Below are 24,874 nucleotides of genomic sequence, written 5' to 3' on the forward strand. Positions count from 1 at the left end.
GAAAGCAATAAACGATGTACTGCAGTCACACAGTCAGTCCATCAGTAGCCGAACTGGGTTCCACACAGTCACAAAAGCAAAGCAAAAAAGCCCCCAAAACAAAAACACAAAATAAATAGCAAAAGCAGACAGACCTCAGCGTAACACTCGAAACGGAAATGTGGCACTCAAATTGGAAACGTAACACTCAAAACAGAGCACATTTGGCTTCTGAAAAAAGTTATCAAACCAGAACACTTACTTCCGGGTTTGCAGTGTTTGGGTTCCAAGTTGTTTGAGTACCAAAGCGTTTGAGAGCCAAGGCACCACTGTACCTCTGTTCATATTCTGAAGCCTCCATCCTCTTCCCTTCACCAGAGGTACCCAATTTCAGATGTGGTACCCAAGACTTTTAAGCTTTTAACAGAAGTCCCACATGACCCCATTCTTAAGCTGTTTTCTATGTTGCTCCTGTCACTAAATGGCTTTTCCCCCGTATAATACTTTTTTAAAAAGATAGTTACATAGTTTTACTGATATTACTCTGTACTGTTTTAATTTGAGTATAAAATTTGTTAGAGGCAAGGTGAAACTACTGGGGGAAAAATAAGTTGTTGTTTTTTGTTTGTTTTTGCTGCATTTGGTTACAAAATTTAGTTCCACCCACTATAACTAACAATAAAGATGAACCTGAGGCTCTAACTGTGCTGCTGGAGACTTCAATAAACATTGAATGCCAGGCTGTGGGAACTCCACCACCGCAGATCAATTGGCTGAAGAATGGGCTGCCTCTCTCTATCTCCCCACACATCAGGTTGCTTTCAGCTGGACAGATTCTCAGGTAAGGTACCAGTTCTTTCAGTCCACTCTTGCACATTTTATGTAAGAAGATCTTACATAAAAGTAGGCAGCTGAAGGTTAAATCAATACAATTGTTATTTTGTGGCACTTGCTTTCTGCATTTCATTCAATCCAGATCATGGGTCGGCAAACTAAGGCCCGGGGGCCAGATCCGGCCCAATCACCTTCTAAATCCGGCCCGCGGACGGTCCGGGAATCAGTGTGTTTTTACATGAGTAGAATGTGTGCTTTTATTTAAAATGCATCTCTGGGTCATTAGTGGGGCATAGGAATTCGTTCATTTCCCCTCCAAAAAAAAATATAGTCTGGCCCCCCACAAGGTCTGAGGGACAGTGGACCGGCCCCCTGCTGAAAAAGTTTGCTGACCCCTGATCTAGATGACCAACCAGCATCAGACCTATTTTAGTTCAGTGATGGAACTACAAGTTATTCCTTCAGTTCTTCCTCCTGGTATCTATTTTAGAAGTCCTGAAAAACTCCCAGGGCGAGTGTAAGGAGCGAATTTCATGCTTAACTGGCTCTCTAAGAATATTTTTTTATTAACCGACCAATCACATCAAATCAAACCAAATTACATAAATTCCAAATTACACAGCTGAATTTTAAATTTTTGTTGGGGGTACCCATATTTCAAGTTCCGAAGGGGATCCAATCAACTTCTTGCTTCTAACTGCTGTTTTAATGTCCACAAATCTAACCTTATGATGTTCACAGTACTCTCCAGTCCTTTCTTATTGTTTTTCCACATCTCTTGTTGTTGTTTTCATATATTTTTCCTTTCTCTTTGTGACCTCTGATAGTCTCCATAAGCTGGTTAGAACAGTTTGTAATTCTGTGTGGATATTTTTTTTTTTATCCAGTAGCCATATCCAGACGTTTTCCATATAACATCACTTCCATACATCAAAACAGTCTTAGAATCATTAATCTTCACCAATCTGCCTCCTTTCTCAAAACCTCTGAGGAGATTCACCAGAAATGCAGTCTGAAAACAAGTCCATTCCTTCTCTCGGCTATAAATCCTTTGGCAAGATGGCGACCCCGAATTAATTGCTGCGCCATTCCCAAAAGCTCTTATTGCTTCTCGATCTCCATAAAGCATACTTTTGGTTAAAGTTTATCTCCACACAGACCTTAATCATCCTGCTTGGGTCAGTTCAACCGACGATTCTAATGAGGAGGGGTTCTTGTAAATCACATAGAAGGAATGTAAAAAAAGGTTTCCCACCCCCCATTCAGTCCCGTTGTCAACATACCCAGCCTTTGGTGTATCTTCATTGTAAAATATTCCTGTTTCTCCAACCCGTCGTCTTCTTTCGCAGAGGTCACTTAAATTAGCAGACTTCACTCCCCTTCTTCACTTGAAATATATGCATTTGCTTCTTTTGTAATTAATTATTCCAAATTGCTGCAGCTAGTGCGTGATCAGAGACAGCGTCCAGGAGAGCCGAGGTCCACACGGGGGCATTCTGCCTAGGGCCCTCACCCCCTTCTTTCAAATTAGGGGGTGATTTATGGGCACAGCAGGCAAGGGCAGTGTTCTCCATTTCCTTGGGGCAACAAGGGAGACTGCCTACTCCCATAACAGCCTCTTAATTACCCCGTGTGGGTCGGAGAGATGGCCATCTTCCAATGCGCCCCTAGTGGCCCCCCTGCTTAACTGGCTCTCAAGTAGGTTTGTCAAACATAGTCAGTTTCTCTCCAGACTCCCTTATAATAGGTTTGGTAATGTTGGCTGCCCTCTACTTAATGGCAAAGAACCTGTGGGAGACCCAACCTATCCTGAGATATACTTTGGCAGACCTTTAAAGGAAAGCGATGCTTCCTAGTAAAAAAGGGATCAGGGGCAACTATGGAAAATTCCTACATCTCATGCTAATTCAAAAAGGGTATCTGGATGCTATTGTGAAAGGGCCATGTTCAACCAATCTTAGAAATTGCAATATGTTGTAGGAAGAAGTTTTCTTTTTTTATAATAATTTTTATTAATTTTCAATACAATTATACATATAACACCATATCAAAATTTATCACAAATTTTCTCTTTTGGACTTCCTTCAGCTTCTCTGCCAATCATCCATATTTAATTTTTAACTGCGCATTTCCTAAATTTAATATTGCCTTTAAGTATACCCTCCCCATCTTTCCCCCCCTTTTTTTACAATACTCCTCCAACCTTCACAGAGCTTCTTGAAATCCCACCAGCGTTGTTTGCACATCACATAGACTTTTCAGATACTCTACAAATTTCCCCCAGTCCTCGATGAACTTATGGTCTCTTAAATATCTAATCTTCCCAGTTAATTTGTCCAATTCTGCATAGTCCATCAGTTTCATTCTCCATTCCTCAAGCGTCAGTAATTCCTCTTGTTTCCGTCTCTGGGCCATTAATATTCTCGCCGCCGTTACTGCATATTGGAAAAGTTTACAATCTTTTCTCTTTATTTCATTTCCTACAATTCCTAAAAGAAAAGCCTCTGGTTTCTTTACAAATGTATATTTCAACATCTTTTTCAATTCATTATATATCATCTCCCAGAAACCTTTTACTTTCTTACACTCCCACCACATATGGTAAAATGTCCCTTCTTTTTCTTTACATTTCCAACATTTATTACATGTTTTAAACATTTTTGCTAATTTTACCGGTGTAATATACCATCTGTATACCATTTTCATAACATTTTCCTTTAACGCAGTACATGCTGTAAATTTTATATTTTCCTTCCATACTTTTACCCAGTCATCAAATTGTATATTATATCCAAAATCTCTGGCCCAATGTATCATAACCGATTTAACTTCCTCGTCCTTCGTATACCATTCCAACAGCATTTTATACATTTTTGATAAAATTTTATAATCATTATTTATTATTTCCGATTGAAACTTTGAGTCTTTTTCTACATATCCCCTTTCTTTGAACTCTTTTTTAAACATTTTGTTAACTTGAAAATAGTGCAACCAATCATATACATACTCTTTTACTTGTTCATAAGGTTTCATTTTCCATTTTCCACCTTCTTTAACTATCAGCTCTCCATAAGTAATCCAACTTCTCATATTGATTTTCTTCACACTCATAACCTCTAACGGAGATAGCCAGTGTGGAACTCTTGGTTCTAATAGGTTTTTGTACCTATCCCATATTTCTATTAAAGATCTCCGGAAAATGTGGTTCTCAAAACCTTTATGATTTTTCTTCTTCTCACACCATAAATACGCATGCCATCCAAATCTGTTATCAAATCCTTCTAGATCTAACAACTCTGTATTTTCTAATTTTATCCATTCTTTCAACCCACAGAGACATGACGCTTCATAATATAGTTTCAAGTCTGGCAGCGCGAAACCTCCTCTTTCCTTTGCATCTGTTAATAACTTAAATTGAATTCTTGGCTTCTTACCCTGCCAGATATACCTTGAAATTACTCTTTGCCACTCTTTAAAAATCGCTATCCCCTTAATTATCGGAATAGTCTGAAATAAGAATAACATCTTTGGAAGTACACTCATCTTAATCGTTGAAATTCTACCCCACAAAGATAACTTCATCCATCCCCACACCTCCAGGTCTTTTTTATTCCATTCCACACTGGTATATAATTATTTTGAAACAAATCAATATTTTTGGGAGTTAGCCATATTCCCAAATATTTAACCTTCTTCACCACTTCTGTCCCTGTTTGTTGTTGCATTATTTCTATCATAGTTTGATCCATATTTTTTTGCGATTATTTTAGTTTTTTTTCTTATTTAGTATAAACCCTGCCACCTGACCAAATTGCTCAATCTCCTCCAAAACGTCTTTGACACTTCTTATAGGTTCTTCTATCGTTATTACCCGATAATCAGCAAAGGCTTTAACTTTATATTCGTTCTGACCTACTGACACCCCCTTTATTAATTCATTTTGTCTTATTGAACTTAGAAAAACCTCCAACACCAGTATAAAGAACAATGGCGAGAGAGGACATCCCTGTCTTGTACCCTTGGATATTCTTACTTCTTCCGTAGACACATTATTTATAATCAACTTTGCTCTCTGTTCTGTATATATTGCTTTTATTCCATTAAAAAATTCTTTCCCAACATCCATATATTCTAAGTTTTTTAACATAAATTCCCAAGATATGTTGTCAAAAGCCTTTTCTGCATCCACAAACATTAGTATAGCTTGTTTCTCATTCCTGGCAGTCAGATATTCCAATATATTTATTTTATTTATTATATTATCTTTCATCTGCCTGCCCAGGAGGAAACCTGCTTGATCTTTATGAAGAATTTCTTGTAACATCTTTTTCATTCTTGTAGGAAGAAGTTTTCAGAGGCTGATTCATGTGGCTTAGAGCCTCTATATCTATATCTATATATATCTATATCTATCTATCATCTATACGTACATGTTTGTGTGTGTATATATATGTGTGTGTGTGTATGTATGTACAGTGGTGCCTCGCAAGACGAAAAGAATCCGTTCTATGATTCTCTTCATCTAGCGGTTTTTTCGTCTTGCGAAGCAAGCCCATTGAAGGACTAGCGGATTAGCGCTATTAGCGGCTTTTAGTGGCTTTTAGCGGCTTTTAGCGGCTTTTAGCGGCTTATCTGCTGATCGGATCAGCTGATAAGCTGCTTAGCGGCTTAGAAAAAGGGGGGGAAAGGAAAAAAAACCAGCAGGAACTCGCAAGACATTGTTGTCTTGCGAAGCAAGCCCATAGGAAATTCGTTTTGCGAAGCACCTCCAAAACGGAAAACTCTTTCGTCTAGCGAGTTTTCCGTCTTGCGAGGCATTCGTCTTGCGGGGCACCACTGTATATATAAATATATGCCATTCTTTCATGCAAATCTTTCTAGAATGACAGAAAAGCAGAAATAAATACAAAATTAAAATAATAGCTATAGAAGAATGAAGCAGCAGAATAAAACGAAACATTACAAGGGTCTTAACAGAATTAAAAGGTGCTGGGAAGTTTTTTTAAAAAAAGGTATTCACCAGGCACTAGAAAAACATGACAGTAGATGGTGGGAGAGAATGCCATCAGTTTTCCATTAAATAAATGCATGTTCTACACCAGGCTTCCTCAACCTCGGCCCTCCAGATGTTTTGAGACTACAATTCCCATCATCCCTGACCACTGGTCCTGCTAGCTAGAGATCATGGGAGTTTAGCCATTAAGGTCTACAACAGGGCTTTCCCAAACAACAAAGGCATCACACATTCATAAATTCCCTGCAATCCACTAATTCGAAACTGGAGTGCCTTGTCCAACAGACAGAATAAAGTGTTTCATATTGTGACCATTTGAAAAATGACTTTGGTTGTGTCCCTTCCAGAATTGTAAGAGCACAGATAGCTGATGTTGGCATGTACACATGTGTCGCCTCCAACAGAGCTGGTGTGGACAACAAGCACCATAGTCTTCAAGTTTATGGTAAGCCTCATTCTGTGTTGCAAAGGTAAATTGTAAACATGAATTTCAAGTCCTATGTACATGTGTACTACTTAAGATTTCTGTTCTGGACCTGAGTCAATTGCACCACGAAAGTGCCTCACAACTTCTATATTGTCTTCCTTCTCAGAACCTCTTGTTTTCTTTATCGGTTTCAAGCTTTAAGGTCTAAGGATTTCACTTAAAATTTCAGTCCCCTTCTCAGGGTCTCTGGAGGAAAGAAATGAAAAAGCAGACACGCTAAGGAGGTGTGCTATTTTCACCCCCATCCTTCTCCCACATAATATTTTAGTATAATTTTTAATTGAAGGGCTTTTCATATTACATTTTAGCAATCATGTTACAGACATAAAGTTTAAAAGCAGTTACCTCTTCAGCATATTCTTCCTGTTCAGTGTCTTCTCTTCCTGTTGGCCCTTCAGAACAACAGGGTTTCGGCCCTTCAGAACAATTTGCTGAATACTTTAGCGCTGAGCGGGGACTGTGTACCTTGTTAAACATTGCTTTCATGTTGAAAAGCAGCTCTCATGTGTCTTGTGAACACACTTCTTTTGTTGGCATTTTCATTTCCATCTGTTCCTCGTGTTCTGCAGCTCATTTGTCCACCTTGCTATTGTGGTGACCCATGCTATGTTTTTTTTATATATATAAAATATTTATTAAAGGTTTTAAACAATAATCAACTTCACATTCACAACCAAAGAAAAAACACCATCACAGTCAATACAAAAAAACACACACAAAAGAGAAAAAAAGAAAAAAAACAGAGAAAAAGCATAAAAGACATAAAAAAGAGAAAAAGAGATTCAATTTCTTAAATATTATTTCCATAACCCTCTTTCCTGACTCCCTCACATCTCCCTTTTCTGTGTTCTCATTTACAAGATCTTATTCAGCAAAACTTCACCTTCTTTCAAATCTTGTTTTATATTTTACATTTCAACTATTATGTCTCCAACTTTATCCCCTTTATATTATTTGAGCTTGACATAATATTGTTCAAACTTCAACTTTGTTCTTATAAACCAATTTTGCATACTCCTCTCAAATATGTCACTAATGCCATGTTAGCTTCATATCCTGCATCATTCTAACATTCATACAGTTTACAATACTTTTGCAAATAGTCCTTAAATTTCTTCCAGTCCTCTTCCACCATCTCTTCTCCCAGGTCTCGGATTCTGCCAGTCATTTCTGCCAATTCCATGTAGTCTATCAGTTGCATCTGCCATTCTTCCAGAGTGGGCAAATCTTCTGTCTTCCAGTGCTTTGCAATGAGTATTCTTGCAGCTGTTGTCGCATACATAAAGAAAGTTCTGTCCTTCTTTGGCACCATTTGGCCGACATGCTATGTTGACACGGCTGCTCCAGATTTTGAGGGGCCCTTGGGCAAGATACCTTTAATGGGCCCCCTCCCTCGGGTAATCTGCCCCCTCAGCTCCCCACACCAGAGCCCACCCCATTCAGGAGGGTTCCCTTACCTTTGAGAGAGCTTTCGTTTTGTTTTTTAAAATGATATTTATTGGGAATTTAAAGTTACATAAAAAAAGAAAAGAAAAAGCAAGAAAAAAGAGATTAAACAATACAAATCAGTAAAAAGAGAATAAAAAGTACAAAACATACAATACACTAAAATCAAAAACAAGAGCAAAAGAATAAATTTAAAAACAAATCCAATATTCCCATATCCTTATCTTCATTAACTTGTTTCATCGACCTCCTCACACCTCCCTTTTTTGTATTCTAATTATTAATTATCTCAGCAAATCCTTTCCATCTTTCACTGTATTCTGTCCTTTAGTTGTCTTAATTTATTTTAGCCTTATCTTACCATAAAAAAAGAAAAAACCTTAGAACTTAAAAACTTATTTATACATAACTCCTTATAACATTTCTACTAAAGCCTAATAGTTTCATTCCAAGATTTTCCTAACAGTCATTAATTTTGCAATATTTCTCTAAATGAATTTTTTAAACTTTCTGCCAATCTTCATCCACCGTCTCTTCTTCCTGGTCTCGGGTTCTGTCAGTCCTTTCTGTCTGTTCCATCTAGTCCATCAACCTGGTTGTTATGTAGTGTAGTTTCACCCTGGGCCAACAGGGGGATACTGTATATAGTTTTCACTCAGGTCTGTAGATAGTTTTCACTCAGGTCCGCGGCAGTTATTTTAGGCGGGAACTCTGGGCTGTTGTGGTTACAATGTTGACAGCCGGCTGCCTATAAATACAGGCCGGCTGAGCTGTTCCCAGTCAGTTCTATTCCAGCTTACCAGAATAAAGAGCTACTTGAAGAAATCGCTGTGCCGGCTGCTATGTCAACCCACGACTTAACACTGGTAACGAGGATGGGATAGATGGACATCAGAGCACAGCCAGATGCGGCCAGCCTCTGAACTGAGCTGAATCACTGAGCGAAATCACTGGGCAGAACCAATTCAGAGCTGACTGTTCTGGCTAGAGCACTGTGTTCCATCCATCGCCCTTCACGCCGGCATCGGAATCATGGCTTCACTTGTGCCTCTACCGCTGTTTGCGCCAGCCTCTGAATCATGGGACTCCTACCTCGCTCGGTTCGACTGCTACCTCCAAGCCAACGAGCTGACAGCAGTATCAAAGGATCGGAAGCGGGGCCTATTCCTCAGCCTCTGTGGGCCTGAGGTGTTTGAGACGGCCCGAGCGTTGGTTGCGCCTGAAGCAGTCCAGGCAACACCATGGGACACGATCCAAGAGAAGCTCCGCAACCACTACGCACCAAAGCCGTCCAAGATTGCTGCCCGCCATGCGTTCTACCACCGGAACCAGGCAGAGGGGGAGTCAATCAACAACTACACCACCGCCCTGCGACAGGCTGCAATGCACTGTGAGTTCCGAGACTTAGACGATGCCCTGATGGATCGAATCGTCTGCGGGGTCCGGGACATCCATCTGCAACGGCGTCTCCTAGCCAAGCCAGACCTCACGCTACAGAAAGCCATTGAGGAGGCTGTGGCCTCAGAAGCTGCTGAACGCTCCGCCCAGGAGATCCGCAAGTCCAGCAGCCCGCGTCTTGCTAGGGAGCCAGTTCCGGTGCATCATGAAGAGGCCAGCAGTGAGGAGGCATCCTCCAGTGAAGACGATGACGTGCACCAGACAAAGCGGGAGCGCAGGAAGTTCCAACAGAAGTCCAAGGGCCAACCGGAATGTGCTGGCTGCGGAGGCAACCATTCCCGTGCCAAGTGTCAATTCAGAGACGCCATCTGTAGGAAGTGTTCCAGAAGGGGCCACATCGCTAAGGTCTGCCGATCGGCTCCGTCTGACACCCCCCCTTCATCGACTCGCAAGTCCAAGTCTTCACTCCAGTCTGCCAAGGAAAGTTGTTTCGCTCTCACCAACTGCCGCTGCCCGTCTGGAACCACGATTGGCCAAACCGACTCGCCTACGCGACGCAAGCTGAACGTCACGGTGCTCATTGAAGGAGCTCCATGTGACATGGAGATCGACACCGGGTCTGCCCTGTCCATCGTGTCATGGAGCACCATCAAAAGACTGGTACCCAGAGTGTCCAAAAGGCAACTCGACTCTCACCGCGTACACCTGAGAGACTACCAGGGAAACGACATTCCCGTGGTAGGCGTTGGCCGGTTCCGGATCGCCTTCAAGGATTTTTCGGGCCTGCTCCGGTTGGTGGTGGTCGAAGGTCAGCGGCCAAGCCTCCTAGGGTTAGACTGGTTTGATGCCCTCGGCCTGGAAGTCACCGGCATCAACTGCATCTCTAACGCAGAGACTGAGAGAATGAGAGTCCATTTTTTGGACACTACTATAAAAATACAGGATGGGCGCATAGACACCACCTTATACCGCAAACCAACTGACCGACAAACATATCTACATGCCTCTAGCTACCATCCCAAACATACCAAACAGTCCATTGTATATAGCCAGGCACTACGTTACAGCCGCATCTGTTCCAATTCTACAGACAGAGACTCTCACCTAAGGGATCTACAGCAAACCTTCTCAGAACTAAAATACCCAGCAGATGAAGTTAGACAACAGATCAACAGAGCCAGACTGATACCCAGAGAGAACTTGCTGCAAGACAGACCCAAAAAAGAAAATAACAGAACACCTCTAGTCATCACATACAGCTCCCAAGTTAAAACAGTACAACGCATCATCAGAGATCTACAACCTCTCCTGGACAATGACAGTTCTCTTTCTCAAGCTCTGGGAGGAAGACCTTTCATTGCCTACAGACAGCCACCCAATCTTAAACAACTCCTAACCCACAATAATACTACAACCAGACTTAACACAGACACTGGCACCAGAGCCTGCAATAAACCCAGATGCCAACTTTGCTGCCACATACACCCGGACAACACCATTACTGGCCCCAACAACATCACACATACCATCTCGGGACTATTTAATTGCTCATCGTCTAACATTGTGTATGCCATCAAATGCCAACAGTGTCCTTCAGCTCTCTATATTGGACAAACAGGCCAAACCTTACGCCAAAGAATAAACGGACATAAATCTGACATCAAGAATCACAGAACAGAGAAACCAGTAGGAGAACACTTCAATCTCCCAGGGCATTCTATACAAGATCTCAAAGTAGCTGTTTTACTACAAAGGAATTTCAGAAATAGACTGGAAAGAGAAGCTGCTGAATTACAACTCATTACCAAACTTAAAACCATGAAAAGACCTGGGCTTAACAAAGACATTGGATTCTTATCTCACTATACATAACTAAACCATTTCTCACCTTCCCACCCCTTGCCTTTTCCTGTAAGACCTATTACAGTCGTTAAGAGTCGTCAACAGGCTCTCCCAGCTATCTGCCTATCTCCCATTCCCACCATCCTTCTGAGTAACACCCCTCCCCACCTTCTCACTATATAGAAGGATCTGGCAACTTCTATTTCAGTGTATCTGAAGAAGTGTGCATGCACACGAAAGCTCATACCAAGAACTAACTTAGTTGGTCTTTAAGGTGCTACTGGAAGGAATTTTTTATTTTGGCAGAGACTGAGGGTCTGGTCAAAGACTTTGCCGAGGTTTTTGACGGCACCTTGGGCCAATATACAGGTACGCCCATCTCCTTTAGCCTTGATCCACAAGTTGCCCCCATCAAGCTAAAGCCACGCCGGGTTCCCTTTGCTCTCAAGGCTAAGGTGGACGAACAACTGGACAAACTGATCGCCCAAGGAGTTTTGGAGCCGGTTGACCACGCAAAGTGGGAAACCCCCATCGTCACGCCTGTCAAGCCAGATGGGTCGGTGAGAATCTGCGCTGACTACAAGTGCACGATCAACAAGGCACTTCAGCAGCACGCTTATCCGGTTCCTGTTGTCCAACACCTGCTGCATTCCCTGGGTGAGGGTAAGGTCTTCGCTAAGCTGGACCTTGCCCAAGCCTATCAACAACTGCCAGTCGATGATGCCACCGCTGGAGCCCAGACGATCGTCACCCACCGGGGGGCATTCCGTTGCCGCCGGTTGCAGTTCGGGGTGAGTGTGGCTCCTGGCATCTTCCAAAGCCTTATGGAGCGTCTCCTGCAAGGGCTTCCGGGCGTGGTACCATATTTTGATGACGTCTTGGTGTCTGCAGACTCACACCAGCAGCTGTTCGAGCGCCTCCGTGCCGTGCTGACCAGGTTCCAGGAGGCCGGGCTCAAGGTAAAAAGGGAGAAGTGCCAGATCGCCGTTCCACAGGTAGAGTTCCTGGGCTATCTTATCGATGCCTCCGGTCTTCATCCAACCACATCCAAGATCCGCGCTATCCAGCAGGCCCCCACTCCAAAGAACAAAACGGAGTTGCAGGCGTTCCTGGGGCTGCTGAACTTTTATAACATGTTCCTGCCCCACAAAGCCACAGTGGCTGAGCCTCTTCACCGACTCCTTAGCACTAAGACGCCTTGGGCCTGGGGTCATCGGGAGACGGCGGCCTTCAACGCGGTCAAGGCTCTCCTTTCTTCAGACAGTGTGCTGGTACAGTACAGTGAATCCAGGCCGCTGGTCCTTGCCTGCGACGCCTCACCTTTTGGCATCGGTGCTGTCCTTAGTCACCGTTTTCCAGATGGAAGAGAAGCACCGCTCGCCTACTTTTCCAGGACACTATCTCCGACGGAACGGAATTACAGCCAGCTCGACAAGGAGGCATTGACACTTGTGGCTGGAGTGAAGAGGTTCCATGAATACCTCTATGGCAGGACTTTTGACCTCATCACTGACCACAAGCCACTCCTGGGCCTCCTCGCCGGTGATCGTCCAACTCCACCGGTCCTCTCACCACGCATGCTGCGATGGACTGTTTTCCTGGCTGCCTACCACTACCGGCTCATCCATCGCCCGGGGAAATCGATGGGCCATGCCGACGCCTCAGCCGTTGCCCTCTTCCAGCATTTGTGGAGGACCCGGCTCCAGCTTCATCGATCCTTCTGATTGAGGATCTTCCGGCAGCGCCTGTATCGGCTGCCACTGTGGCCTCCGCATCTGCCCAGGATCGCACCATCAGCCGGGTGCTCAACTGGGTGTGGAGGGGGTGGCCACAAGGGCCCTTTGCATCGGAGTTCCAGCCCTTCGCAACCAGACAACATGAACTCTCAGCTCATCGCGGCTGTCTGCTGTGGGGAGACCGCGTCGTGATTCCCCAGGGACTCCGTCAGCGCGTCCTGGAGGCTCTGCACGTTGGCCACCCGGGAATTGTCAAAATGAAGGCGTTGGCTCGGTGTTACGTCTGGTGGCCTAATATGGACGATGCCATCACTGCCTGGGTGTCCGCCTGTCAAGCGTGCCAGGAGTCGAGGCCTGCACCACCGGCAGCTAAGGGACACACCTGGGAGACGCCAAAGACACCCTGGTCGAGGGTGCACATCGATCTGGCTGGCCCCTTTCACGGCCGGACCTTTATGGTAGTGGTGGACGCCTATTCCAAATGGCTGGAGGTCGCCCTGATGCCCTCCACCACTACCGAAGCTGTCATCCGGGTGCTGCGAGGCCTGTTTGCAACGCATGGGTGTCCTGATGTCCTTGTCTCTGACAACGGACCGCAGTTCACGTCAGGCACGTTTGAGCGGTATCTTTTGGGACTGGGCATCCGCCATGCCCTAACGGCACCCTTTCATCCATCCAGCAACGGGCAAGCGGAAAGAATGGTGCGCTCGACAAAAGAGGCACTGGCGCGCCTGGACCGGGGAGACTGGCATGAGCGGGTCGCCGAATACTTGTTCGTGCAACACATCACCCCTCATGCGGCCATAGGGAGGAGTCCTGCTGAACTGCTTATGGGCCGCCGCCTCAGGTCACCGCTCGACCGGCTACACCCAGACTTTGCCGTGGCTGAACCCCCAGGCTGTGCCAACGCACCACGGTCATTTGTCCCAGGAAACCAGGTCTTTGCCCGGAACTATGTGGGGGACATCCCTTGGGTGCCAGCCACAGTGGTGGGAGTCACTGGACCTCGCTCGTACCAGGTGGCACTCGAAGACGGACGCTTGTGGCGACGGCACATAGACCAGCTTAGGCGCAGGGTTGGGGACTTGGACACTACCGAGGTGCCCCCAACTGCGCTTGCGGCTCCAGAAGAGACACGTACAGATGGCGAGGCCCCACCTACACCTCCCTCGCAAACTGCCAGCGTGGAGCCGAACCAAGCCGTTTCAGAACAGACTCAGACCACTCCACTTGCGGAGGCTCCACTCACAGCAGCGGATCCAGGGGAGTTGGTTCCAACGCCACCTAGGGTCGCACCACAGCCTCAGCGAGAACTGTGTGGCCCCCCGGACTTGGCTACCAGTCCCCGGCGGTCTGGCAGAGTTTCCAAGCGCCCAACTCATTTAAAGGACTATGTTGTTGGACAGGTATCACTGTTGGTCTAAATATGGGAAATGTAACCGATATGCTTTTGTGCCTAATTGAACCATTACGCGTAGTGCTGTATATAAGGAAACCATTACGATTGTAACTAACGCCTTATCTCGGTGGGGAGGGGTGTTATGTAGTGTAGTTTCACCCTGGGCCAACAGGGGGATACTGTATATAGTTTTCACTCAGGTCTGTAGATAGTTTTCACTCAGGTCCGCGGCAGTTATTTTAGGCGGGAACTCTGGGCTGTTGTGGTTACAATGTTGACAGCCGGCTGCCTATAAATACAGGCCGGCTGAGCTGTTCCCAGTCAGTTCTATTCCAGCTTACCAGAATAAAGAGCTACTTGAAGAAATCGCTGTGCCGGCTGCTATGTCAACCCACGACTTAACACTGGTGATCTTATGTCCGAGGCTCTTAACTCATTTCCATGTCCCTTCTGCAGATCTTCTTCATAATTGTACCTGCACTTTACTTTGCCTTCTGCTGGTCTTGTACTTAATTTTCTTCCTTTGTCTCTGAGGAGTAGATCTTGGGGGAACAACCTAAGAATGTCTTTATCCCTTCTCGACCGGTCAGCCCGTTCTCCATGGTTAGCACTAAAATCCAAAAAATATTCCAAAGCATACTTCACTGTCCCTCCAAAGTTGAGGGCCTCAACCACTCCAGTCTCCTCCTGGCCCAAAACCAAATCCCAAAAGTCAGGACATCCCTGCATAGGAGGATATGACCAACTTGCCATCTCCAGTCCCGACAGGACTCCGTCTCTCCAAGTCTGACTCACTCCAGATTCAGTCATCAGAAACGACAGCTTATGTTCCTGCAAGGCCACATCTCTCTCAACTTGTGTTAGTTGAGGTTCAACAACCTCCTCCTTTGTCTTCTCCGCGGCTTGCCCTGTCAGGGCAGATTCCTGGGTCAATTCTTGAGCAGGTTCTATATCAGTGTTCACTGTTTGACCGAAATTATCAATTGCAGTAGTCATCAAATCCATCTTCGCATGAAGCTGCTCCAACAAAGCACTTGTCCTGCACAAAGCAGACACTAAGGCTTCCTGTGTCAACATTCTTGTCCAAGGTCAATGTCTGTTTCTCACGATCCTTAATCTCTACAGCTGTAGAGTTCCCCAGGTCCACTCCAACAACAGTTCAAAAGCTCCCTCTAGAGGAAACAATTTCTATTTGTATCCATCCTTTTACAAGCAGATCCAGCAACAAAATTGCTTTCGTTTTTCAAATCTTTGTTCCTTTTTAGCGCAAAAGGAAACACTGGAGTCAATATGTTTCTCTTATTTGACTATCTGTCAACATACTTTATTATTCACAGTCAATGAACTTTCCCAAAACGTCTATCTTTGACAGCCCGTTCCCAGGTTCAATACGATAGAAATTTATCTTTCTTTACTCCCTCTCCTGCAGGCTTGAAAAATTTAAGATTTCCCCCCTCTTCTCCTGCTTCCAAGGGTTTTTTTGTAATTTTAACCGATGGAAATTTAGTACTTTACAGATAACTTTCCAGACTTTAGCTTGTGATGTCTTTGCTTCAAGCTATTTACAAAAGCAGAAGGCAGACTTCCTGTTTAGACCTTCCCGCTCCGGTGCCAAATTACGAAGTTTAATAATCCAATTTTCCGTTCTACTCACGGGTACTTGTTTAGAGTCCAATTGTCCACAGGAAAAAAGGCAGCGCTCGCTGACAACAGCAATGCGGCTTCACTCCGTGAAAAGAGCAATCGATTCAAAGCACTGTGCCGCTCACCCCACGTCGCTCCGGATCCCCGTAGCCGGGTTTCCCCGCGAGTAGGGGAGGCGCAAAAGGTGCCAGCCGAATCCCAGGTCCACAGGCTTCTCCCGCCTGTGGTTTTTGATGGGTCTCCGCCTCGCCGTGGTGGTCCAGACCCTGATTTTTACGGAGCGGATTCCTCCAGATCAGAGGAAATCCGCCATTGCCGGTGGCGCTAACCTGGAAGTCCCTTTGAGAGAGCTTTTGAAAGGGGGTGCTGGGGGAGGAGGGGGCAGGAAAGTCACCCAACTCTTCCACTGGTGGCTCTTAGGATCCATGCCAAAAAAATTCAGTTTAGTTGACTAAAGTTTTGTCTTGAAATATATGCATATTTATATTCACTGAATACCACTGAAAACCATTGTGTTTTCTCAATGCAGTATCACCAAGCATAGACAGTGGTGGAGGAACAGAAGAAGTAACGGTTGTAAAAGGGAACCCAGTCTCTTTGGTGTGTTCGGCTGATGGAACACCAACCCCTAAAATGTCGTGGCTTAAAGACGGCCAGCCTTTAAACCTTGGTTTCCACGTGTCTCTGGAAAACCAAGGAATGGGTCTTCATATAGCAAAGTCCGAGACTGATGACACAGGCAGATACACCTGCATAGCATCTAATGAAGCTGGAGAAGCCAACAAGCATTTCACTCTTAAAGTGCTGGGTAAGGATTCTTAACTCTTTATTTGTAATTCAGTCTGACTAGGGAGAAATAATAATAATAATAATAATAATAATAATAATAATAATAATAAAAATTTGTACCCCGCCCATCTGGCTGGGTTTCCCCAGCCACTCTGGGCGGCTTCCATAGAAACCAAAAAACACTAAAATATCATACATTAAAAACTTCCCTGAACAGGGCTGCCTTCAGATGTCTTCTGAATGTCAGGTAGTTGTTTATCATTTTGACATCTGATGGGAGGGCGTTCCACAGGGCGGGCGCCACTACCGAAAAGGCCCTCTGCCTGGTTCCCTGTAGCTTTGCTTCTCGCAATGAGGGAACCGCCAGAAGGCCCTCGGCGCTGGACCTCAGCATCTGGGCAGAACGGTGGGGGTGGAGACGCTCCTTCAGGTATACTGGGCCGAAGCCGTTTAGGGTTTAAAGGTCAACACCAGCACTTTGAATTGTGCTCGGAAACGTACTGGGAGCCAGTGTAGGTCTTTCAAGACCGGTGTTATGTGGTCTCGGCGGCCGCCCCCAGTCACCAGTCTAGCTGCCGCTAGGTAAAGGTAAAGAGACCCGCTTTAATGTTGAATCGGAACAAACTGCCATTTGGGCTTGCCATTCTTAGGTCCAGTCTTAGGAGTGATTCACACAACTGCAGGGTCTGAATTGCTTCTGCCCGTCTTCTTCCCACACCGCTCCATTAACATTTGGATACATTCCTTTTGAGTAAAATTTATGAAAGTTTCTTCTTCCGCAGAACCCCCTCAAATTAATGGATCAGGTCATCCTGAAGAAATTTCTATAGTAGTAAACAAACCACTGGAGCTCTTCTGTATTTCTGATGGCATTCCTATCCCCAAAATCACATGGATGAAGGATGGGCGGCCAGTGCCCCAGACTGATGATATTCGTATCCTGAGAGGGGGAGAGGTCCTTTGGATATCTAGTGCTCAGGTAACTGTAATACAACCATTCAGTTGTGGCCAATCTGTTCCCCCCCCCCTTCCATTATTTTAATAAGTCTCAAATCATCTCAAATGCAATTCAGTCAAATGTTTGAACCTCACTGAAATCCAGGAAGAGTGCCCAGAATCCTTTTAATCTTCCAGTTTATCTTCCTTACTGTATTCTGACATTTCGTTTGTTGTCAGTTCTGCTTGTCTTCTCCCTCCTTCCCTTTCTGCCAGACATAAAGGTAGACACACACTCTTTCTTCTTCCATCCATGCAACTGTATTGGTGCAGCACTGATTAATGGGTGATGTAGCCAAATGGTTTTCCAACTACTGCCATTATTTGTGTTTAATTTGAATTTTATCCCTAACTGAGCCTGTCTGGGTGTTCCTGCAGGTGGAAGACACTGGAAGATACACATGTTTGGCTTCAAGTCCTGCAGGAGACGATGACAAAGAATTTTTAGTAAGAGTACATGGTAAGGTTAACTGAAGAGTACAGTAGTGGGGGAGAAATTTCTAAATGCTTCTATTGCATTGCTCAGTTTTCACCCACCTGTTTCTAAGGCTAGATATTGTGAAACATAACAGCCCTGGAAAAGGCAGAAGAACACAGAATACCACTTCCAACTGGGATTTCTTGCTTTCTACTGAAACTGATTTCTGCCTCTTCAGAAGAGAGCAATGAAATAGCCTAACTTGCCTGTATTCAGTAACTAAGGTCACAAACATCAGCCAACAGAAAATGTGCCGACACAGCTTGTGAAGGTTAGGAATGCTCCACAGTGCACAAATATCAAATTCACGTCAGTCTGACCCGTATACTGCACTCTAGAGCTCTTTTTATGTGACCGCCATGCATGTACAGTGGTGCCCCGCAAGACGAATGCCTCGCAAGACGGAAAACTCGCTAGACGAAAGAGTTTTCCGTTTTGGAGGTGCTTCGCAAAATGAATTTCCTATGGGCTTGCTTCGCAAGACGACAATGCCTTGTGAGTTCCTGCAGGGTTTTTTTCCTTCCCCCCCTTTTTCTAAGCCACTTATCAGCTGATCCGATCAGCAGATAAGCCGCTAAAAGCCGCTAATAGCGCTAATTCACTAATCCGTCAATGGGCTTGCTTCGCAAGACGAAAAAACCGCTAGACGAAGAGAATCACGGAACGGATTCTTTTCGTCTTGCGAGGCACCACTGTATCCAAAGTGTCTGTGTTTTTCAGAAGCCCTTTCTTTCTTAACCTGCCTGAAACATCCCTGGTGGTGGTGGTGGTGGTGGTGGTTTGGTTATGAGTTTGAATGGACTATGCCCAGTGTGTGTGCGGTAGGGGTTTGGCTGCATATGCATTACAGTGTCTGCTGAAACAGGATCACAAGGCCTTTAGACTTCCCTCCTCAACCTGGTTGCCTGCCACTCGTCTCTGAAATACAATACTCATCAGCCCCAGTTAGCAGGACCAATGGTCGGGGGTGGGAGATGATGGGAAATGTACAGTGGTACCTCTGGTTAAGAACTTAATTCGTTCCGGAGGTCCGTTCTTAAGCTGAAACTGTTCTTGACCTGAGGTACCACTTTAGCCAATGGGGCCTCCCGCTGCCACCGCACCGCCACCGTGCAATTTCTGTTCTTATCCTGAGGTAAAGTTCTTAACCCGAGGTACTACTTCCTGGTTAGCGGAGTCTGTAACCTGAAGTGTTTCTAACCTGAAGCGTTTGTAACCCGAGATACCACTGTAATCCAAAACATCTGGAGGGCATAGGGTTGGGGAAGGTTGCTTTAGAGCAAACAATTATACAGTGGTACCTCGGGTTACATACGCTTCAGGTTACAGACTCCACTAACCCAGAAATAGTGCTTCAGGTTAAGAACAGAAATCATGCTCCAGCAGCGCGGCAGCAGCAGGAGGCCCCATTAGCTAAAGTGGTGCTTCAGGTTAAGAACAGTTTCAGGTTAAGAACGAACCTCCGGAACGAATTAAGTTCTTAACCAGAGGTACCACTGTACATTTCCCATCATCTCCCACCCCTGACCATTGGTCATGCTAGCTGGGGCTGATGGGTATTGTATTTCAGAGACTAGTGGTACTTAAGTAGTTAACCCGAGGTACCACTGTAGAGGGAACCATTATACAGATCAAATTATCTTGGCTGAGAACATGCTGGCGAGGTAACCAGCATTTGTCAATGGGAGGTTCGCCGATCAATTAAAGCTGTTCTACATGAACATCATGTGACAGTTGTATGGGCTGAATTGGTTCATGTTGGGAGAATCAGGCCTTGGGGTATGAACCTGAGCTGAACCAGGCTATATAGATCTAAACTAGAACTTTGAATTAGCCTGGAAACTTAATTGGTAGCCCGTGCAGTTGTGTCACAATTAGTATTATATATTTGGACTGTTCTACCCCAGTCAACAATTTGGCCACTGAATTCTGCACTAGCTGAAGCTTCAAAACCATTTTCAGAGGCAGCCACATGTAGAACACATTGCTAAAACCCAACATAGTTATCAGAGTATAGGCAACCAAAGTTAGCCACAGAATACATGTAATAGCACATGCCTCTTGTACAAAGCATGACCTTCATTTTGAGAATTGCCTATAGGAAGCGTAAGTTGCCTTGAGGTATGCAAAATTTCATAGCAGATAGAGGTTCATCAACTTTTGGCAACTTCCTGCTAAGTAAATTAAGTTTTCGTTTACCATTATTTGCTATGATTTTTCTCTTGACAGTTCCCCCTAATATTGCTGGCACAAGCAATCCTCAGAATCTCAGTGTGCTGCAGAACAGGCAGATTATACTGGAGTGCAAATCAGATGCAGTGCCGCCTCCTACAATCACATGGCTCAAAAATGGGGAAATTATGCAGGTATGTGTTTTTCCCTTAAGAGTTGTTGTTCTCAGTCTGCCCCCAAACTTTTCGCAGATGCTCAAACTGTATGCATAGTGGTGACTGAGGTTTGAACCAGCCAGAAGTGTTCCTGCTTCCCAGTTGCAGATACTTTATTTTATTTTATTTTATTTTATTTACATCCTGCCCATCTGGCTGGATTTCCCCAGCCACTCTGGGCAGCTCCCAACAGAATATTAAAAATAGAGTCAAACATTAAAAACTTTCCTAAACAGAGCTGCCTTCAGATGTCTTCTAAAAGTCATATAGTTGTTTATTTCCTTGACATCTGATGGGAGGGCGTTCCACAGGGCGGGTGTCATTACCAAGAAGGCCCTCTGTCTGGTTCCCTGTAACCTCACTTCTCGCAGGGAGGGAACCGCCAGAAGGCCCTTGGAGCTGGACCTCAGTGTCCGGGCAGAATGATGGAGGTGGATACACTCCTTCAGGTATATTATTTATGTTTGCCTGGGGACCCACAGACAGGGAGCCGCGTGCATGTAGGTCTGATCCCTACAGTTTGTACATCTCAATTTTATGGTGCATATTTTGCATGAATAGTCCATGTGCATTGGGCTTTACATATGGAGATCCCATCAAAGTGAAGCATATGATCTACGTTCCCATCCCACCCCAGTCTGAAACCAGGGCATGGTGTTGGGGGAATATGCCGAAGCAACCTTTCTGAAGCTAAGCAAACCTTGGTCTTGTCAGTGCCTGGATGGCTGACCTTTGGGATCTCATGTAAGTCCTCTTGAGTTTCATGATGCAAGAAAGGCTGACTCATAGCTGTCCACTTATAGATTTGAAAATAAGGGACCAGCAGCCTCGAAAATAAGGGACCAGCAGCCAAAATAAGGGATTTTCAGAGCACAGCTATGCTGAGCCCCTCCCAGCCAAAGGCAGAAAGCCCAGCCAGCAGCCAAGCAAAGCCTCAAGCCGTGGTTCCCACAGCGCAGCAACCCGGCAAAGGGGATGCAGCAAGGGAAACCACCGTCACCTCTCCGCTGGGAAGCGCTGAGCAAAGGCGAGTCCCCAGGCAACGCGGCCGATTTGATCGGCACAAGGCATGCAAGCTCCACCCCCCCAGTTGTTCTTAGACTTCTTATTGGGTGAGCAACGCAGCCAAGCAACACAGTTGGAGCCTCCCTCCTCCCTGGCCGGCAGGCAGGGAGGGAGAGGAGCTGCTTCCTTTGAAACCCGGGAAATTTAAGGGACATCATCAATAAGGGACAGCAGCGGGACACGGCGCTGGGATGAGGGACTTTCCTGTCAAATAAGGGACGGTTGACAGCTATGGGCGGACTACAATAATACCTGTGCGCTGTTCCTCACCATTACCACTAGATTCTCACCGTATTGCTTCCCATCTTGTGAGCAGGTACATTGTTGATTCTGTACTTTGGGGAAAAAATAATTTCAGCTTGTGGAAACTCTCTTACCAGGCAACGGCCCGGGTTCGCATCTTGTCTAGTGGGAGATACCTTCAGATCAATAACGCTGACCTAAGTGATGCAGCAAGCTACACCTGTGTGGCAAGTAATGTCGCAGGCCAAACTACAAGAGAATTCGTATTAGCTGTAAATGGTAAGAAAAGGAAACATATTCCTACGCAAGCTTTGCATTGTTGATAACGTGAGAGAATGCCAAGCTCAAAAGTAAACATTGCATTGGGACACAGTAACCGTTTTATTTCATGGTGGAAATAATCTTTACACGCCAGCCATTTTTGACCACACGTGCCTGTGGCGACAGGTATATATGCACAATACAGTTTTGTGACTCTGAGATTGTTCCTTTATTCCTTGAATGAAAGAAAAGTGACGGAGTTTTCGTTGGACTCCATTGCTTTCTACGACAAGTGAGGGACTACACGTATGAATTTATTTATTGCATTTATATATGGCCTTTCTGCAGAGGCAGCCAAGGCCGTTTAGCAATTTTAAAATTTAGAATAAACAAAGGCTACAAACTATTCTTAGACCAGCTTCAATCTGAAAACTCTCCTGTTCCTCCAGGGCTATGCAGGCAATTAAGAGTACACCCCAGCAATGGTCTGTTGATGTTTGCTTTTAATTTCTGTTTGCTTTTAACTTTTTATGATTTTATGTTTTTATGTTGTTGTAAACCACTCTGATAGTCTTATATTTTATTTTTTGTAATAATATTTTATTCATTTTTCCAACAAATACTTTTTTACTCAACAAATAACTTTTTATAGAGACTAGAAAGAGTTTCCAGTCTTCTTTAAAAGATTCTAAATTTGTATATTTTATGACTGTTGTCAGTTTTGTCATCTTTGCATATTCCAAGGTGTTTATCAACCATTCTTTGAGGGTGTTCTCTCCTCCTACTATTTCTGTGCATAAAGAATCCTTGCTGCTGTAGTCCCATACATAAATACCATTGAGGCTTCCTTTGGTAATATTCTTTTATGAAAAAGCGGTATATAAACATGTTTATAAATAAGTAAGCTAGCTCCCTGACCCATACCTATTTGCTTCTGCCTTCCCTTAAATTTAGTCACTGATTGTCTCCAGGGATAGAAGGTAGGGTTAAATTAACCATGCAATAGAGGCCTAATATCAAATTCTATTAAATGAAGCAGAGCTTTAGAAGATGATTTTACATCCAACCCCATATGTTCAGGAATGGCAGAAAACCCCGTGTTTAATGGAAGGCAAGCAGTTCTTCTGATGCTTCCTGGAATTCTCCTTTTATACAGTTGCTCCTACAATCAAGGGTGGCCCTCAGACCGTGACAGTGAATATTAATATGTCTGCTGTTTTGGAGTGCACTGCGGAAGGCATACCAGCCCCAAGGGTTTCATGGAGAAAGGATGGAACCCTTTTTGCAGAAAACAATGCAAGGTAATGAGGAGTTGGCGAAACAGACAGAATCTGTGTGTACACACCATGTTTTGAAGCACCACCCTCCCCAGGTGCTGGGAACTAGCGCTGAGAGGGGTAAACTACAAGAAACATGATTCTTTGGGGTGGAAGCTGTCAGTTTGCATTTCTTGGCGCAGAAAGTATTGATCTGATGTGTAGAGATCTTTCTTATTCTACTGAATTCAAGAGGGTTCTGGGAGTTTCTGTGTGTGAAAGAAATAAGCAGAAGGTTCATGATGTTTGGGTTATTCCTTCAGAGAAGCTGAGTAAATTGTCTCTGTTATCTCTTCTGTCAAGGTCATGCTGACTATTATAAGAGGCCAGAAGAAGCCTGGGTTTCACTTTCTCTTTGTATCTCACTTCCTTCTGGTGTGGTATTCTTTATAAAGTGTAAAGTTTTAGTCTTATTATAAGTTAAAGGGACCCCTGACTATTAGGTCCAGTCGTGACCGACTCTGGGGTTGCGGTGCTCATCTGGCTTTATTGGCTGAGGGAGCCGGCGTACAGCTTCTGGGTCATGTGGCCAGCATAACTAAGCCGCTTCTGGCGAACCAGAGCAGCGCACGGAAATGCCGTTTACCTTCCCACCGGAGCGGTACCTATTTATCTACTTGCACTTTGACGTGCTTTCGAACTGCTAGGTGGGCAGGAGCTGGGACAGAACAAGGGGAGTTCACCCCGTTGCGGGGATTCGAACCGCCAACCTTCTGATTGGCAAGTCCTAGGCTCTGTGGTTTAACCCACAGCGCCACCCACGTCCCATATTATAAGTTACTATACGTTTAAGTTAAGTCTGCTGCAACTGGATTTCTTAGGGACAGTGCCAATCCTGAATGTTTTGGATTTGTGACCATTTGCCTTCAGTAGCAGTAAAGATCTCCTGGATGACATTTTAATTGCCTCTGGTCTATTTTGGGGGGGATCCTGCAACGTGTTTAAGTTTTTACTCTGCTAACTATACGTCAGAGATCTGCTCTGTATCAGTATTGAGTAGAATTCTATGACTTTACAGTGGTGCCCCGCAAGACGAATGCCTCGCAAGACGGAAAACTCGCTAGACGAAAGAGTTTTCCGTTTTGGAGGTGCTTCGCAAGACGACAATGTCTTGCGAGTTCCTGCTGGTTTTTTTTCCCTTTCCCCCCCCTTTTTCTAAGCCGCTAAGCCACTTATCAGCTGATCCGATCAGCAGATAAGCCGCTAAAAGCCGCTAATAGCGCTAATCCGTCAATGGGCTTGCTTCGCAAGACGAAAAAACCGCTAGACGAAGAGAATCACAGAACGGATTCTTTTCGTCTTGCGAGGCACCACTGTAAATTCTTTGCTTTAAATTCCACTTGCTGGTGACAAATAGGGAACAGTTGTTCCATTCATTCCCTCCTTGCCAGCTCCCCAGAGGCATCTGGCTAGCAGCCACGGTTGGAAACAGGGTTGTCAGCCTAGGTGGACCCTTTGCCCCATCCAGTAGGGTAGAGGGATCCAGCACTATGACCAATGGTCAGGAGTGATGAGTGTTGGGAGTCCACAAATCTGGAGGTCAGCATGTTGCAGCAGCAG

The 24,874-nt window shown here is 44.9% G+C and overlaps 1 protein-coding gene across 1 annotated transcript in view; it reads left to right on the forward strand.

The window, feature by feature from the left end:
- Nucleotides 1-24,874, forward strand: part of HMCN1 (hemicentin 1) — a 330,831-nt gene that overhangs the window by 242,958 nt on the left and 62,999 nt on the right. The window contains exons 66-73 of the mRNA XM_083506699.1: nt 637-820; nt 6,175-6,272; nt 16,309-16,587; nt 17,351-17,547; nt 17,943-18,024; nt 20,272-20,408; nt 21,875-22,016; nt 23,155-23,299. Of these exons, the coding sequence (XP_083362825.1) occupies nt 637-820; nt 6,175-6,272; nt 16,309-16,587; nt 17,351-17,547; nt 17,943-18,024; nt 20,272-20,408; nt 21,875-22,016; nt 23,155-23,299 (1,264 nt within the window). The remainder of the gene's footprint in view (nt 1-636; nt 821-6,174; nt 6,273-16,308; nt 16,588-17,350; nt 17,548-17,942; nt 18,025-20,271; nt 20,409-21,874; nt 22,017-23,154; nt 23,300-24,874) is intronic.

Source organism: Podarcis liolepis (assembly GCF_965112155.1).
Source record: "Podarcis liolepis genome assembly, chromosome: 6".
NCBI classification, from domain to species: domain Eukaryota; kingdom Metazoa; phylum Chordata; class Lepidosauria; order Squamata; family Lacertidae; genus Podarcis; species Podarcis liolepis.